The following is a 19347-nucleotide window of genomic DNA, read 5'->3' as shown; positions in this document are numbered from 1 at the left end:
GCATTTCCTGTGCTCTTTTAAGAAGACAGATTGCAGACTCACTGGAAGGTAAGGATTTTAAACAGTCATCCACATAAAAGTAGTTCTCAACGAATTGTCTTGCATCTGAGCCAAACTCAAGTTCACCTTCTTGGGCGGAATGTCTGAGTCCGTAGATAGCGCCTGCAGGTGAAGGGCTATTGCCAAAGATGTGTATCCTCATATGATACTCTGAGATATCTTTTGAAGGATCGTTGTCTTGGAACCAAAGGAACCTTAGGAAGTTCCTGTCTTCCTCTCTGACCAAGAAACAATGTAACATCTGCTGGATGTCAGCTATGAAGGCAATAGAATCTTTGCGGAAGCGTAAGAGCACTCCCAGGAGTTTGTTGTTGAGGTCTGGGCCTGTCAAGAGGACATCGTTTAAGGAGATACCCTTGTATTTGGCACTAGAGTCAAACACTACTCTAATTTGACTTGGCTTTTTAGGATGGTACACTCCGAATATAGGGAGATACCAACACTCTTCAGAGTCTTTAGGGGTGGGAGCCACCTCGGCATGACCGTTCTCAAAGATCTTCCCCATGAAAGAAAAGAAATGTTCTCTCATCTCTGGCTTTCTTTGCAAATTACGTCTAAGGGAAGCAAAATGTTGTAACGCTTGTTCTCTGTTATTGGGTAAGCGTTGTCTCTGTGGTCTGAAGGGAAGAGGTGCGACCCAGCTGTTTGTGCTGTCTTTAACTAGTCCTAGCTCCATTATTTCTAAGAAGAGTTTGTCTTCAATAGACATTGCCACAGGATTGTCATCTTTAGTTCTCTGAAAGACTGTGCACCCTAAATGGTCTTAGTCACTGTCACAGTTGTCACTAGTGGGGTTTGTAAAGGGACAAGATGAGTGGGTGGCGTAGGCTGATTCCTTAACAAGGAAATGGTTGTGGCATGGCTGGAAAAGAGAGGGACCTCCATTCTCTAGGGTATTTGTGAGCATGCTGCTAACGGAGTTAGGTTTGTGCACGCTTCCTAGACAGACATCTCCTATGATGACCCATCCAAGGTCTAACTTCTGAGCATAAGGAGCGTTATTGGGACCATTAATCTGAGCTCTTGATTTGTGGGCTTGTAAGATATCTCTCCTGAGGAGTAGGATAATCTGAGCCTGAGGATCAAGTTCTGGTATCAGATGTGCTATGCGTTTCAAGTGTGGGTGATGAGCAGCTACATCTGATGTAGGAATTTCAGATCTATGATCGGGGATCTGATTGCATTCGATAAGAGTTGGCAAAGACAAGCGAGATCGCCCATCGATGGAATCGATTTGGTAGCCGGATGCTCTCCTACCGGCCGTCTCCACTATTCCTGCACAAGTTTTTAAGGAGAAGGGAATGCTGGGGCCTTTAATGCCGAACATGTCAAAGAAAGTTGAGCTGGCTAATGACTTGTTACTTTGGTCATCCAGGATTACGTAAAGCTTAATAGCTTTGTCTTTTTGGCCTGCTGGGTAGACTCTGACTAGGCAGATTTTGTAGCAGGACCTACCACCTATGGCTCCTTTGCAGATCTCTGTACATTGTGAAGTGACCTCTGGTGTAGTTGTGGTGGTGTGCTCCTCCTCCCCGCCGTGCTCACTAGTGCTGAGGGTGTGTTGTAAAGTCCATGGAGCTGGCCCAGGATGCAACCCTGTGTTGTGATCTGAGCTGTCACATTCTGTGCATTTTAAACTGACCTTACAGTCCTTGGCAAGATGAGATGTTGAAGAGCAGCACCTGTAGCAGATGTGGTTCTCCTTGAGGAAGGCCTTGCGGTCCTGCAGGGTTTTCTCTCTGAAGGCTCTGCATTTTAGGAGAGGATGCGGCTTCCGATGCAAGGGACACTGCTTACCAGGATCGTTGACCTTTGTCTCGTAGTTAGAGAAGTTGGCAGACCTGTGAAAGGAACCTGGAGTAGACACGTTAGTTTTGTGTACTGCTACTGGAGGTTTGCGAGGGTTAAGTCCCACAGGAGCAGCACACAACAGCGTAAAATCAAAACTTAGATCATTTCTTGTTTTAGCTTGCTGGCATACAAAGTCCACAAAAACAGAAAAAGGAGGGAATGGAACATCATGCTGTCTTTTATATCGGGATCCGTGTGTAATCCATTGCTCTTGCAAGTTATAGGGTAACTTTTGCACAATGGGGTTGACACCTCTGGCTGTGTCAAGGAATGCAAGTCCTTGTAAGTCCCCCTCGGATTTAGCTACTTGAAGTTCCATTAACAAGTCACTTAACTCTCTAAGTTTATGGTAGGCTTTGCTAGGTATTCTGGGAAAGTTATCAAGTCTTTTGAATAATGCATTTTCTACTGCTTCTGCTGAACCATAACACACATCGAGTCTATCCCAGATTGTTCTAAGACCAGTGTCTGGGTAGTTTATATTTATTGTCCTGATTCGCCTGGCATGCTCGGCAGACTCATTCCCAAGCCATTTGATCAGGAGGTCTATCTCTTTGCTGCAAGATAGCCCTAAGTCTCTGATAGTGTTTTGAAAGGATGACCGCCAAGCTCTGTAGTTTTCAGGGCGGTCATTAAACTTTTCAAGTCCTTTGGTGACTAACTCGCGTCGTGCAAAGATCCTTGCAAAGTCTATGGTGGCTTGGTTAGCCTGTTGTGTGTTGTCATGGTAAGATGGCTGTGTGTAGTCATACCTTTTGCTGGCACCAAGCTGTCCTCTGATGTACCGTTCTGGCTTGGGCATTGGTTCTGGAGGGCGATTAGAAGGAGATTCTGGTATCTCACTTATGGGGAGTCTGTCGTAGGAGACGTCACTTTGCACGGATTTCTCCCGGTTGCAGGCTTGTCACTGACTTGCGGCGGTACCGTGGAGTGTCTTTGGCTTGTCTCTTTGACGTCATCTTTGACACTGCTTGTTTTAAAATGTTGATTGATGTAATCTGAAGTTTGTTGTAGAGAATTTGGAGTTTCAGAATATTGGATCGAGAATATTGCTGCGTCTGCTGCATTCACTTCTTGGGTATACAGCTAATTCTAAGGCGTCTGCTTCAGCTATGGCTGCTGCTACTTCCTTCTCTACAGTCAGTTTCTCTAGGGCTACTTCTAGGAGGGCTTCCTCTGCCTCTAACTGTGCCTCTTGCTCCACTTTCTCTGTCTTTAGCCTCACTTTCTCCTGTTTAATCTGCAAAGGTTGCTCGCGCCTTGGCGGCTTCAGCTTTCGCACGTGCTATGGCGAGTGCATTGCTTCAGGAGGAAGATCTAGAGGAGCCGGAAACTCGGGACCTTGTCTTGAGTGAGGATGTCTGGCTATGGGACATGCTGCTTGCAGGAATGCTTGACTGTGTAGAGACTGCTGTATTGCATATGCAGATGACTGCGCTGGCAGAGTAGCAGGCCTCTGTATAGTTGCTGTCCTAAATCCCACTTGCTGGATAGTCGCTGTTTCACTGTTCTGTTCTCACTACACGTATGCCCCAGGCGTGTGCAGCTCAACATACAGCTAAACCCTTAATCCTATAGTAACCAGTCCTTTTGTAACTTAAGGCTTTATTCCAGTGAAAGAATGGTGGTCACATGAAACAGGTTACAAGTCAGATGGATATGCAAATAGGATTGTTATGCCAGGTGAAACTGTGAATAAACAGATAAAGGCATATAATCGGTATACAAACATAAACAATATATGCATTGAGTATATAACTAACAGCTCTGAGCATACCAGTGATGCCTCCAAGAGGAGTTCAGGAATCTTCCCACAGGAACCTCAGATGCTGTCTGCTCCTCCATGAGGTAAGTCTAAAATGGAGATTTTCTCAGAGAGGGGTGGAACTAATATTCAGCAATAGAGAGCAAGAGATACCATAAAGTGCTGTACAACAACCGTCTTTGTCACAGTAGCATCTTGTGGACAACATTCCTCCTGCTGGGTACCCCTCTAGTGATATAAAGATCTATATAGAGGAATCAGGACCGCCTTCCTCCTGTTGGTGACCCCTCTAGTGATATAAAGATCTATATAGAGGAATCAGGACCTCCTTCCTCCTGTTGGTGACCCCTCTAGTGATATAAAGGCCACACTGCCTTTTCATTTTGCAACAGTCTGAAAAATGGACCCTCCAACTACTCTATCAGATAACTTTTTTCTTTGAGAATAGATTTTTAGCAGGCATAGTGCACCAGTAAGTGACTTTATACATGCTTAAGACAAACATACTGTAGATCTATACTAAAAAAGTTCACAAAAATCCCCTAACAGCTAAGAAAACCCCACATGGTTAAAGGGGCCGACCTGATGGAGCGCAAGGTGTTTTTGTGCCATCATTACTCTGTATATATCATAGGTAAAAAGGCGCTGGTAATCTTAATATATCACGTGTTATAAAAATTAATAGGTGATTTAAAGTGTAATATATGTGATTAAAAATTGCTACAAATATATATATGATCTACTATTGGTGCAATTAGCAAAGAAAAGTGCATACCAGTGCAATTTCAATTCAGAAGTGTTTGTGCTTCTCAAAGTAAATGAATCCACAAAGGTGTGGATCAGTGAACCAATAAATAGATATATAAAGAATTCCATACAAAAATCACATAAGAATATATAAAAAAGTATAAATATATAAATGTGCTCCAAGTGTTTAAAAGTCCAAGCAATAGCATGCAATCAAAATTGTGCTTGGTGAATTCTTATTAATCCATTCACAGTGCTCCAGGTGCTGGGATGTGACAACCGTGGCCTCTTACCAGCTAGCAGCAGGTCACAAGGACCCCCAACGCCTGTGATCCCTTTATTGGGTGGATCAAACCTCTCCTTGATTGCTTGGATCTCTGGCTCCTATATTACTCGAGTTGGACCATGTAGTTCCCCCATACACATAAAGATATAGAAGAACAAATAGCCTCCAATAGTGAAATACTGTTTTATTCTCCAAAAAACATACACTATAAGGTGACAATTAGCCTCTTACTATTTGTTGTGCCCTCCTGGCACTGGGCAATTCGGCAGTACAAAAGACTGCCTGAGGACGCTCGTTAAGCGAAATGCATTGTGGTCAATGCTAACCCGGAAGTAACACACAGAGGCATTCGGAACAGAGGCTGGGATACACATCCACCGCTGCAATACAAAGAAAGGGGGAAAGGAGATACAGGGTGCTGCAGATCCCCGGAGAATATCTTCCTAAGACCCAAAAAAACGATTTTGTACTGCCGAATTGCCCAGTGCCAGGAGGGCACAACAAATAGTAAGAGGCTAATTGTCACCTTATAGTGTATGTTTTTTGGAGAATAAAACAGTATTTCACTATTGGAGGCTATTTGTTCTTCTATATCTTTATGTGTATGGGGGGACTACATGGTCCAACTCGAGTAATATAGGAGCCAGAGATCCAAGCAATCGAGGAGAGGTCTGATCCACCCAATAAAGGGATCACAGGCGTTGGGGGTCCTTGTGACCTGCTGCTAGCTGGTAAGAGGCCACGGTTGTCACATCCCAGCACCTGGAGCACTGTGAAGGGATTAATAAGAATTCACCAAGCACAATTTTGATTGCATGCTATTGCCTGGACTTTTAAACACTACTTGGAGCACATTTATATTTTTATATATTCTTATGTGATTTTTGTATGGAATTCTTTATATATCTATTTATTGGTTCACTGATCCACACCTTTGTGGATTCATTTACTTTGAGAAGCACAAACACTTCTGAATTGAAATTGCACTGGTATGCACTTTTCTTTGCTAATTGCACCAATAGTAGATCATATATATATTTGTAGCAATTTTTAATCACATATATTACACTTTAAATCACCTATTAATTTTTATAACACGTGATATATTAAGATTACCAGCGCCTTTTTACCTATGATATATACCTATTTATTGTTTTATTACAATTAAAAGGGCAGCAGGTTCAACAATCTTTTATTTAAAGGGCCAGGCGCCTTCTCTTTTCTTTTTATCATCATTACTCTGTGTTTCTCTGGTGTATATGGGTGCAATGCCACTTCTGAGTGGTTTTCTTCTATGGATTCAAGAGACGTTTACTGCTCTGGTTGGGGATCTCACCTTCTGAAAGGTTCAATTAAAGATGTTTGTTATGTCAGTTGTGTTCATTGAATAATTGTTACTTTGTATCTAACAGGGTTCATGTATCAGGTGAAGGAAGAGCTGGAGATAGGAGATGGTTGGGCCGCCCAGAAGTGTGCTGAAGAGAGTCGGTCGACCATGGAGAGTGCCGTCATTGAGGAGATCTCTGGGGAGAACTTCATTATCCAGATAACGGAGATGTCTGTAATTCAGGAGGAGGAGAGTACAGCAATACCTGCCATTCCCTTCCCTTCCCAACCTTCACAAACCGCCCCCAATTTGGCGACCTTATTTTATCATGACAGAGACTCAGTTGTTATTCCTGGGCATTTAGCAAAGAACGCCATTTGTGAGGGGACTGAGACATTCAAAATGTCAGAGAGCACAGAAGATGGCTTGTTCTGCCTGGACACTGAGACATCCACAACCCCGGGGAGTCCAGAAGATGGCTTGGTAAGCCTGGACACTAAGACTTTCACAACCCTGGAGAGCCCAGAAGATGGCTTGGTAAGCCTGAACCCTGAGAAATCCACAACCCTGGAGAGCCCAGAAGATGGCTTGGTAAGCCTGGACATTAAGACTTTCACAACCCTGGAAATCCCAGGAGATGGCTTGGTAAGCCTGGACACTAAGACTTTCACAACCCTGGAGAGCCCAGAAGATGGCTTGGTAAGCCTGGACAATGAGACATCTACAACCCCAGTGAGCACCATTGATGGCTTGGTAAGCCTGAACCCTGAGAAATCCACAACCCTGGAGAGCCCAGAAGATGGCTTGGTAAGCCTGGACACTAAGACTTTCATAACCCTGGAGAGTCCAGAAGATGGCTTGGTAAGCCTGGACACTAAGACTTTCACAACCCTGGAGAGCTTGTTTAGCCTAGGTACACAGACAACCACAACCTTGGAGAGCCCAGGAGATAGCTTAGTGAACCAGAACCCAGGGACCGCCATTATCCTGAGTCTCAGTGGCTCTCATGTGGTTAATAATGAGAATTTTATAAAAACAGAAGACATGACTAATCGTAATGGAGAGACATGTGGTCCTGTGTCGGTCTTGTGTAATCCTACAGATGTCTTTACCATCAGAGGCGAAGATCAAACACCAACCAGTACACTTTTCTCAGGTAAGTTATCTGAAGTATTTGGGGCCCTGTGACTTTATTTTTTTGTAATGAAAAAGAATAGATAGAGGAGTCTATGACTGGACATTGGACCCTCACATGTATAAATATGTCCAGCACCTGCTTTTCATATGTGTGGGGCTATCCAAGGGCCAACACCACTTGCTTGCTTTATGCCATGAGATGAAGGGGTGAGGTGGGTGTGGGACATGGATAATAACTTCCAAGAGCATGAGTAAGCTTCCATATTCAGCAGGAAATTCAGTAGCACTGCAATCACCATCTCATATAGATAATGGTATCCACATATTGGCCAGTTTTCAGCCTTTTTCTAAGCCTGGTGTGAGGTATGCAGCCTCCTCCAATAGTCATTATGCCATCTTGTGGCTGATTGAAACATACCACCAATCCACTAATAGTTCTTCTCTTCATTTCTGCAGAATCAGATTACCTTACTGTCATTCAGCTGGAGAATATCAATGTTGGCTCTAACATTATCAAGACACAACAGTGGGATGTCCATTCTGGCTGTTCCAATCTTCTGGAGGCCCACCACCAGCAGTCAGAGGCTGTGTTTCCTGTGGCTCTCGTGATTCCACACAATACAATTATACCTCAGCATTCCTGGATAGGGGACCAGGGGACTCTCATGGTGGACACACCACAGTGGAGTAGACAGTTTCAAGTGGAAGATTGTCAGCAGGTTGATGGCAAAGGCGATTGGTCAGCTTCACCAGCCACACGGACGAAGCAAGATGACCTGGAGGCCCCTCTTGTAGAAAAGTCCTTTCAGTGTTCCATTTGCAAAAAAAGTTTCCTGTACAACCAACATCTGAAGAACCATGAGAAGATTCACAGAGAGGACAAGTTATTAAAGCAGCCTACGTGTGAAACACACGGCAGTTCCAAACAGAATTTGTTGGGTAACCAAGAGATGCATCCCATTTCTTCCCAGAGTGACCACGTTGTGTCCACAGATGGGCCATTGCAGTCCACAAAGCTCTTCCCATGTGGAGAGTGTGGACGAACTTTCTCTTATCTCTTCCAGTTCAATCGGCACCAGAAGATTCACGCTCGGGACAAACTACTACTACGACCTGTGGCTCCTCCACCAAAGAAAGTCTACAAACTTCCACAGTTCCTCCCGGCCAGGAGCAGAGAAGACGACACAAAGCTGGACTCCACAGGAGACGCCTGCCTCAAACTTCACCAACACCTGCAGCTCTCCACGGCTTTTCTGCAGAACCTCCTGACCTCCACTGCTGGCTTTCAGTATGATTAGGTGTTGCGGAAAGCTCGACTCCTACAAGGACCAGACAATGATTAATTAGACCCCATTATTTATTTATTTCTCCAATACCCATTTGTCTGTAAGCAGTACATGACTTTGATGAATGTGGAGCTTTTTACTGACAGCTTTATAGAAAGTACAGAAGGAGGCCGGGACAGGGCCAGTGGGAGAGGAAGGTTGGGATGTGGCTGGTGGGAGGCTGGGAGTGGGTCGGTGGGAGAGGGAGGTTAGGACGGGGCCAGTGGGAGAGGGAGGTTGGGATGTGGCTGGTGGGAGGCTGGGAGTGGGTCGGTGGGAGAGGGAGGTTGGGACAGGGCCAGTGGGAGAGAAAGGTTGGGATGTGGCTGGTGGGAGGCTGGGAGTGGGTCGGTGGGAGAGGAAGGTTGGGACGGGGCCAGTGGGAGAGGGAGGTTGGGACAGGGCCAGTGGGAGAGGGAGGTTGGGACAGGGCCAGTGGGAGAGGAAGGTTGGGATGTGGCTGGTGGGAGGCTGGGAGTGGGTCGGTGGGAGAGGGAGGTTGGGACGGGGCCAGTGGGAGAGGGAGATTGGGACAGGGCCAGTGGGAGAGGGAGGTTGGGACAGGGCCAGTGCGAGAGGGAGGTTGGTACAGAGCTGATGGGAGAGGGAGTTTGGGACAGAGCTGGTGGGAGAGGGAGGTTGGGACAGGGCCGGTGGGAGAGGGAGATTGGGACAGAGCCGGTGGGAGAGGGAGGTTGGGCAGAGCCGATGGGAGAGGGAGGTTGGGACAGAGCTGGTGGGAGAGGGAGGTTGGGACAGAGCTGGTGGGAGAGGGAGGTTGGGACAGGGCTAGTGGGTGTAAGATTCTGGTACCTCTAGTACCCTTATTTACTACTTTATTTTCAATGCGTCCCACCTTTCCCTTTAGGTGGTACGCATATACCTTTAAGAGCGATGAGGTCACTGCTGAGCGCCGCAGAGCGGCTATTTCAACCGCCGGCGGTCTCACTCACATCGTTCGTTCAACCTGCTTGGCTGTCTACATGCTTGCTAGTGTGTCTCGCTGTCGGAACCTCCAGTTGCTTTCCTTTGCCTTGAACAGACCGGAACCTCGCTCCTGATCCCTGTATCTCGCTACGGGATCACTCCTCATTACCGGACCCCGCTACTAACCTACTCTCTAGTGATAAGTACCCCACAGGGGAAACCTCCATAAAACCTACTTACACTATATCTATTGCTCACTAAAGACTGTCACTCTCTATGCAATACTAAACCTATCATCTGCACTGTTATTTAGATTGCTAGCTCTTGAGCCTACTAACATCTATCCTTGCACTGGGTTAGTCTCTCCTGTATGTCATCTGCTATCCTACCACCTACTACCATACATGATTGCTAACCTATCTGCATCCTACCTGTTACCATCTATACTCTCCTGAACATTTCTCTCAAGTGCTTGCCATCTACTGTCACTGTTCATACCTGTCCCTTCAGCACATCCCCACTATACTGCTATATACATCTATCACTCCAGGAACATCTTATTGAGTGTGTATATTTGTATGCTGAATCAGGCAGGCCACAGTGATGAGTCTTGGGAGTTGGAATTGGTATTTCAACACATCTCTACATGACTGCTGAGTGGAGATTTCTGCAGCTGCAAATCCATTTTGTTACAAAAACGCAGGAGCGTTACAGATTGAACGAACCATAAAAATGGATTCAGCAGAAATACCTACTCAAGTGACACAATTAAAACAACAAGTAAATGCATTAATACATGCTCTTACTGAATTAAAAGAAGACAATCAGGCTCTGAAGCAGCAGGTAACCCGTCTATCACAACTTGCCACTGCTCAGCCCCCTGAACCCAAATATTGCCTCCCCATAGGGATTACGATTGCACTATCGATCTACTCCCAAATAGCAAATTGCCTTTCGGTCATGTTTATCCTCTTTCCCAGGATGAACTTTCTCATCTCAAGGAATACTTGGATGAGAATTTGGCAAAAGGGTTTATTAGACCCTCTACTTCTTCCACAGCTGCAGGACTTTTCTTTGTCCGCAATAAGGACTCAAGTCTTAGGCCTATCATCGACTATAGGCAATTGAATGCCATCACAGTAAAGGATCGCTATCCTTTACCGCTCATCCCTGAACTCATTGAACAAGTGCGTGGAGCTACCTACTTCTCAAAATTGGACCTGAAAGGGGCATACAATCTAATCCGAATCCGTGATGGAGATGAGTGGAAGACAGCATTCAGAACCAGATACGGATTATTCGAATATCTTGTAATGCCATTCGGGCTATGTAACGCTCCCGCAGCTTTCCAACGATTTATAAACGACATCTTTAGAGACTTACTAGATGTCTGTGTGGTGGTATATCTGGACGATATACTTATCTATTCACGATCCTTGTCTGAACATATAAAACATGTAAGACTTGTGTTATCCAGACTACTCACACACAATCTATACGTGAAATTAAAAAAATGCCTATTCCATAAAGAAGTATTATTCCTAGGATACATCACATCCAAAACCGGAATCAAGATGTATATGAGTAAGATATCCTGCATTCAGGATTGGCCTATACCAACCACCCGCAAGGCTCTACAGCGATTCCTTGGATTTTCAAACTTCTATAGGAAGTTCATCAAGAACTTCTCTGCCATTGTGAGACCCCTCACACAGCTCACAAGTATAAAAAAAACATTTAAATGGTCAGATGAAGCAAGTGGCACTTTTCGCTTGTTAAAATCAAGCTTTACCTCTGCTCCCATACTACGCCATCCAGACCCATCCCTCCAATATATTCTGGAGGTAGATGCGTCAAATATGGCAGTAGGAGCAGTTCTCTCCCAACGACCAACAAATACTTCACCACTTCACCCAGTTGCCTTCTTCTCCAAATCATTAAGCAGCCCAGAGGTAAATTACCCAGTGGGTGAAAAGGAGTTGCTTGCCATAAAACTGGCTCTGGAAAACTGGCGACATCTACTTGAAGGCACCCGATTACCAATAATCATATATACAGATCATAAAAATCTTCAATATCTTCAGACTAACAAAACCCTCTCCCACCGGCAGGTACGATGGTCACTATTCTTCCTAAGATTCAATTTCCTAGTGACCTACATTCCTGCAGACAAGAATAAAAAAGCGGATGCGCTATCACGATTAACTGAAAATAATTACGCCGAAATCCCTTCTGTTCCTATAATACCCTACAAGCGTATTATTGGGGTTGTCCGTTCCTTGAAGGAAGAGATTTTGCACAGTATAGGTTTGGATTCACCTCCACCACAACTAAGTACTGATGCAGAAGGCTTCCTCTACTACAACGACAAACTCTACATACCCCCTACTATGGGTACCAAGATCCTGGAATTGTCACATGATGTGCCTATGGCAGGACATATGGGTATCACGAAAACTCTTAATTTGCTTACCAGACAGTTTTGGTGGCCTGAGATGAAGACATCTGTACAGAAATTTGTTTCTTCATGCAACATCTGTGCCAGGTCCAAAATTGACACTACAAAACCATCCGGTCTACTATGCAGTCTACCAATACCCCAGACTCCATGGGAAGTTGTGTCCTTGGACTTTATAGTAGAACTACCACCTTCCAAAGGATTTAATACCATTCTAGTGTCAGTGGACCATCTAACAAAGATGGCACATTTCGTTGCTATTCGCAGATTACCTTCATCCAAACAAACAGCGGAACTACTAGTGAAACATGTCTTTAAGTTACATGGAATTCCAAAGACTCTCTTATCTGACCGTGGTTCACAGTTCATCTCCAAGTTTTGGCAAGAACTATGTCACATACTACGGATTGAGCGAAAGCTCACTTCTCCCTACCATCCTCAGACCAACGGACAGACTGAAAGAGTCAACCAGTGCATTGAGCAATATCTACGTTGCTACACTTCATACCTACAGGATGATTGGGTGGATCTCCTTCCCCTAGCAGAATTTGCTTACAACAACGCAACCCCCAGTACTACCAAACAAAGTCCGTTCTACTTGAACTATGGGTTTCATCCCTCTCTTCTTCCACCACGCATCCTTCCCTCAAGTAACCCAGTAGCCTCAGACTATCTTACCCAAATAAAAGACTCTCTGGGTTTACTTAATACTACCATCTCACAAGCTCATAGTCAACAAAAAAAGTACTACGACCTTCGTAGAAGAATTTCTCCTCAGTATGCTATTGGGGACCTCGTTTGGCTATCAACAAAAAATTTAAGATTAAAGATCCCTAGCAAAAAGCTTGGACCTTTATTCTTGGGACCCTTCCCAATCAGGAAACTTATTGGAAAAGCTGCAGTACAGCTCACCTTACCGGCAGATCTCAAGATCCATCCCATCTTCCATGTGTCGCTATTGAAGCCACACGTTCCTAACCAAGGAATAAGGCCTACCATCTTGCCTCCACCTCCTATACAAGTTGAAGGCGGAGAAGAATATGAGATCAAAGACATTTTGGATTCTCGCATCCATAGAGGAAGACTCCAGTATCTCATAAGATGGAAGAACTATGGACCCTAAGACGACACCTGGTTAGATACCTCTGATGTACATGCACCTAGGCTTATACAAAGATTTCACTCGAAATACCCAGAGAAAACAGCACTATAGGCCTTCCGGAGCCGGCCTTAAGGGGGGGGGGGGTACTGTAAGATTCTGGTACCTCTAGTACCCTTATTTACTACTTTCTTTTCAATGCGTCCCACCTTTCCCTTTAGGTGGTACGCATATACCTTTAAGAGCGATGAGGTCACTGCTGAGCGCCGCAGAGCGGCTATTTCAACCGCCGGCGGTCTCACTCACATCGTTCGTTCAACCTGCTTGGCTGTCCACATGCTTGCTAGTGTGTCTCGCTGTCGGAACCTCCAGTTGCTTTCCTTTGCCTTGAACAGACCGGAACCTCGCTCCTGATCCCTGTATCTCGCTACCGGATCACTCCTCATTACCGGACCCAGCTACTAACCTACTCTCTAGTGATAAGTACCCCGCAGGGGAAACCTCCATAAAACCTACTTACACTATATCTATTGCTCACTAAAGACTGTCACTCTCTATGCAATACTAAAACTATCATCTGCACTGTTATTTAGATTGCTAGCTCTTGAGCCTACTAACATCTATCCTTGCACTGGGTTAGTCTCTCCTGTATGTCATCTGCTATCCTACCACCTACTACCATACATGATTGCTAACCTATCTGCATCCTACCTGTTACCATCTATACTCTCCTGAACATTTCTCTCAAGTGCTTGCCATCTACTGTCACTGTTCATACCTGTCCCTTCAGCACATCACCACTATACTGCTATATACATCTATCACTCCAGGAACATCTTATTGAGTGTGTATATTTGTATGCTGAATCAGGCAGGCCACAGTGATGAGTCTTGGGAGTTGGAATTGATATTTCAACACATCTCTACATGACTGCTGAGTGGAGATTTCTGCAGCTGCAAATCCATCTTGTTACAAAAACGCAGGAGCGTTACAGTGGGTGAGGTAGGCCAGGATTGAAAAGGTGGGAGAGGGAGACCAGGAAGGGGCCAGTGTGAGAGGAAGGCCAGGGCTGGTGGGAGAGGGAGGTTGGGAGAAGGCTAGTGGGAGGGGGAGGCTGGGAGAAGGCCTATATGAACCTGTTGTAAATAGAAGACAAGGCTGTACTCTTGGTAGAGTTGATGGAAGATTGAGAACATGGCTGAACCCTCAGGGAGTTTTAGTGGGGGAGTGTTCGTGGCTATTAAGATCCCAGTTCACAGCCTCTGGCTCAGGAATGGCTCATTGTAGTTATAGACAACATTGGGCTCCATTTATTTCCAATGAAAAGTAATTTCCAAATATCAGTGACAATGGAATATTTATGGAGATGCTCCTCTTGGTGGAGGCAGTCCTGTTCTTGGCCCAATCACACATCCACTGTCCTCTAGCCATCATGTCCTATTTTGGGGGTGAGGAGGCCTCTGCTATGTGCTACCACACCGAATCTTCCCCGACGTCACTAAGGGAGATCCGGGGGGGGGGGGGGGTGTTTCCACCACTCACTACTACATATCTGGCCGCCGTTGATTTTCTTCCTGAGTTATAAGTAAAATTCTCATACGTCACCTTCTGACACATTCCAGGATTCTGATCTCATCCTGAAGGGTAGACTGTTGTGTCTGCCATTCCCAGCCACAGAAATGGAACTGGGCCAGCACATAATCTCGCTGTTATCATCAGGAGACCCTGTGTACTTGTTGGCTGTTCAGTGGCTTTTTTCAAGTTATCATTTGGAGGGAATTTGTAGAGGAAAGAAAGAAAAAATTGTCCATCTGATATTATTACACCTGGCTGGGGGAGGGTAAATGGAGGCGTCATCCACAGAAGCCAATCAGAGGGCAGCTGTCTCTTCTATAAAGACCAGTAAATAAAGAGGAGCCTTGCGATGTCATAGAAATACTGGGTTGGACAACTGTTGAGGCCAGGGGCGTATCTACTGTAAGGCAAACAAGACGTTTGCCTTGGGCGGCATTTTTTAAGCAGGGGGGCAGTGCCACCCAGAGGCAGAAAGGACACTACAAGGAGTGGTGTTGCTAGGGGGGTGTGGACCCACCAGAGGGGTGACACCAGGGGCGGCCGCAGACTGACCATTCAGTGATGGGAGCGAAGCGGAAGCAGGAAGTGGTGGTGGGTGCTGCCTTCGATTCCGGAAGTAGCTCACTTGTGAGAGAAGGTCGGAGTGGTCATGCCTCGGCAGCCTAGCTACACACAGCTGCACAAAAGAAGCGGGTGGGCCTGCGGTAAAGGGGAGGGTCCGGTGTTGTTTTTTGGGGGGGATGGGAGAATCTCCTGTTGTAGTATGGGGATATAGGGTGCCCCCCTTTCTCTCCCCCACTTCTTTTCTCCTTCCCTCTCTCACCCCTCCACCTTCTCTCTCTCTCCCCAACCTTCCCCCCTCCCTCTCTCTCCCCCACCTCTTTCCCCCCTCCCTCTTCCCCTACCTCTCTATCACTCCCCCTCCCTTTTCACACTCCCCCTCACTCTCTCTGACCCCTGAAGAAGTGGAGCCCAAATAGGAAGGGGTAGAGTTTACAGATGAAGGGTTGGGTCTTAAACAGGAAGGGGTGGGACAAATTTAGATGGGGGGGAGGTCGATTTTAATCTTGCATTGGGCAGAACAAAACCAAAATAGACCATGGATTTGGGACCCAATGGTTGGGGGCTACAGGATGTACATCAGCTCTGTATAGAATTCTTATGTTATTAACTGGATTAAAACATTCAGATTTAAGGAATATTGCTTGCCTGCATTGCTTCTGTATATTGTGTATTCTTATTTCCATCCAGCAGGTGGTGCTCCTGTTGTTTACAGAGCTCAATAACTGAAACATAAACGCAGTCACTAATTAAATACATTGATCCTGCGAGTGACTATCTATGAAATGAAGTGAATTTAGGCTGCTAGCATTGTTCACAATCCCACTCATGTGCGAACTAAATCAATACGAAATAAATGCTGCGCTATGCAAATGCTAAGTGACTATACAATCAGAACATAACAATATCAAAATAATATTAAAAAGTGCATAAATATAGTGAAAAATTGTCCAACTTATAGTGAAATATTGTCCAACATAAATGTGCAATCACCATATAACAACGAAAGAGTCCATGCAAATGATTGCTTTCAATAAAAATATAAAGAAAAACACACAAAGTTCCTGATCCGCCGTGCGATTCCTTCTCAGTGCAAAAAAACATTAGTGTGCCACCTCACAACACAGGGTCACGTGTCTTCCTCAGGAGTCATAGTGTGCCACCTCACGACACAGGGTCACGTGTCTTCCTCAGGAGTCACGCACGTGTGACCTAATAAGTGTGGGTCCAATTTTTCTGGTAAGCCCCCCTCCTTTTTCTTCTACATCGGTGGAGGCCACATACACAAGTGACAATATTAAAGGCACTTCATTCAAGAAGATTCTGCACTTTGGTGATTTCTTTTCATAGCCTCAGAGATATCGCCTCATCAGCTTTCTCTGACTTGCTGCACTTCGTTTATTTCTATTTGTATTATACACTTTAATATTTTTCAACCATTGATGCGGTTTTTCAGCCATTTTCTTGGTTGTATGCTCTATATTTATATATACACTTTTAACCACTTGCCTACCGTGCACTTTCACCCCCTTCCCATCCAGGCCAATTTTCAGCTTTCAGCGCTCTCACACTTTGAATGACAATTGCGCGGTCATGCTACACTGTACCCATATGAAAGTTTTATAAATTTTTTCACACAAATAGAGCTTTCTTTTGGTGGAATTTAATCACCTCTGGCTTTTTTATTTCTTACAAAAAAAAAAAGAAAAAAGACAGAAAATTAAAAAAAAAAAAAGTTTTTCTTATTTTCTGTGAGTAAATTTTGAAAATAAATACATTTTTCTCCTTCACTGATGTGCGCTGATGAGGTGGCACTTATGGGCACTGATGAGGTGGCACTTATGGGCACTGATGAGGTGGCACTGATGAGGAGGTACTAATATGCCGCACTGATGAGCACTGATAGGCGGCACTGATAGGCGGCACTGCTGGGCACTGAGAGGTGGCACTGCTGGGCACTGAGAGGCAGCACTGACGGGTGGCACTGATGGGCACTGAGAGGCAGCACTGATGGGTGGCACTGATGGGCCCTGAGAGGTGGCACTGATGGACACTGACGGGTGGCACTGATGGACACTGATGGGTGGCACTGATGGGCGGCACTGATGAGCAGCACCATCAGTGCCCACAGTGCTGCCAGTCAGTGCTCATCAGTGCCTAGATGAGCAGGCACTGATGGGCACTGACTGGCAGCACTATGGGCACTGATTGTGGGCACTGATGGAGGGCACTGTGGGCACTAATGGTGGGCACATTTTATTTTATTTCCTCTTGTGTAATCAGGGCACTGGTGATCAGTGCCCTGATTACATTTTTCTGTGTCCCCTAAGCGCTGATCGGCTCTCTCCTTCCTCAAACTGCAGTCTCTGTGTGAGGAAGGAGAGCTGGCGATGAGAGATGAGAGATATGTTTACATATGAGATCATCTCTCATTGCATGGGCCGATCACGTGGTAAATGGCCGCTGTGATTGGCCATTCACCACGATCTGTGATTGGCTGTGTCCAAGGGACACGGCCGACACAGATTTTCCCCGATGTGCGCTCGCGGGAGCGCGCAGGGAGCCTGTCACTGGGAGGCCGTATAAAGACGGCCTCCCGGAAATGTGAGTCCGCGCTGTAGCCGTACTTTGGTTATAGCGCGGATATGAAGAAGTTAATTTCCTTTATGTATATTCTGTTTGCACTTGTTTGATTGGTCTTGAAGACTACCCTTGTTGTCCATGTGGAAGATGGGGTACAGTCTCTTAACTCGGGGCCAGCCTGGAGGGGAGCGGAAGCAATCTCCAAACATGCAATTAAACAGAGAAAATGGGCGCCTCTGAGTAAAACTGTAAAAGGTTTAATTCAGCCGGACAAAATAAAAAAATATATATAAGTTAGTGGATTCAGGCACATAGGTGGTCCGGTGTATGGGGTCTGCATGGGGCCGCCTTGTTGGTCTAGAGATGCCGCTCGTATTGTGGTCCTGTCCAGCAGGAAGTATTGATGGTGTGGGGGGATGAATCCAAGGGCTGGACTGCAGGGTGAGCCACAGCGTCTTCCGTGTAGGAGTCACCGGCATGCTTGCGGCGCATTTCGGGGCATGCACACTGTGGTAAGCTACCAGCGCGCGCTCCTTTTTCAAGCTGGTGTGATAGAAGTAGACAGTGCCTTTTATATGCTCGGGATTGGTGCCGCCCGGTGGAGAACATGTGTATGACAGTCCGCGGGAGAGCCTGGGTACACAAGCATGCCTCCCAAATACATCCACCATCTTCACAAAAGAATCGGGGGGCTACACGAACCCAGCTTGTAAGGCCGAACTAAACAACACACCTCAGGAAGTGCCGCCATGGCTAACAGAAGATAGACTTAGAGCTAAACTAGAGAAACTTAACATAAATAAATCCCCGGGACCGGATGGCTTGCACCCGAGGGTTCTTAATGAGCTCAGCCAGGTGATTGCCAGACCATTATTCTTGATCTTTAAGGATAGTTTACAGACGGGTATGGTGCCAGCTGATTGGAAAAAAGCCAACGTGGTACCAATATTTAAAAAGGGGCCGAGATATATCCCGGGTAACTATAGGCCGGTCAGCCTAACATCAGTAGTCTGCAAGATTTTGGAGGGGATGTTAAGGGACCACATACAAGACTTTAGTAATGAAAACGGTATTATTAGTAGCAATCAGCATGGATTCATGAAAAATCGTTCTTGCCAAACCAATCTATTGACCTTCTACGATGAAGTGAGCTGCCACCTAGATAAAGGAAGGTCTGTAAATGTGGTGTATCTGGATAAAGGAAGACCTGTGGATGTGGTGTATCTGGATAAAGGAAGGTCTGTGGATGTGGTGTATCTGGATAAAGGTAAGCCTGTGGATGTGGTGTATCTGGATAAAGGAAGGCCTGTGGATGTGGTGTATCTGGATAAAGGAAGGCCTGTGGATGTGGTGTATCTGGACTTCGCAAAGGCCTTTGATACCGTTCCCCACAAACGCTTACTGTACAAACTAAGGAAGGTAGGTATGGACCATAAGGTGAGTACCTGGATAGAGAACTGGCTCCAGGGGAGAGTCCAGAGGGTGATGATTAATGGGGAGTACTCAGATTGGGCGGGTGTGGAAAGTGGGGTCCCCCAGGGTTCGGTCCTGGGACCAATCATAGTTACATAGTTACATAGTTACATAGTAGGTGAGGTTGAATAAAGACAATAGTCCATCCAGTTCAACCTGTGTAGGCATGTGTG

General features: G+C 45.7%; 1 protein-coding gene across 3 annotated transcripts in view; it reads left to right on the top strand.

Moving 5' to 3' along the window:
• The window catches only part of LOC309556125 (uncharacterized protein), a 39807-nt gene extending 31189 nt beyond the window's left edge, over nucleotides 1-8618 (top strand). For all 3 annotated transcript variants that reach the window (XM_082258474.1, XM_082258472.1, XM_082258473.1), the window contains exons 3-4: nucleotides 6122-7192; nucleotides 7630-8618. In XM_082258474.1, the coding sequence (XP_082114600.1) occupies nucleotides 6122-7192; nucleotides 7630-8471 (1913 nt within the window). In that variant the 3' untranslated portion in view covers nucleotides 8472-8618. The remainder of the gene's footprint in view (nucleotides 1-6121; nucleotides 7193-7629) is intronic.
• The last annotated feature ends 10729 nt before the right edge of the window (nucleotides 8619-19347 follow it).

Source organism: Pelophylax lessonae (genome assembly GCF_965119305.1).
Source record: "Pelophylax lessonae genome assembly, chromosome: 5".
Taxonomy (NCBI): domain Eukaryota; kingdom Metazoa; phylum Chordata; class Amphibia; order Anura; family Ranidae; genus Pelophylax; species Pelophylax lessonae.
Note: the sequence above shows the minus strand (reverse complement) of the source record. Positions and strands in the feature narration are given on the sequence as shown.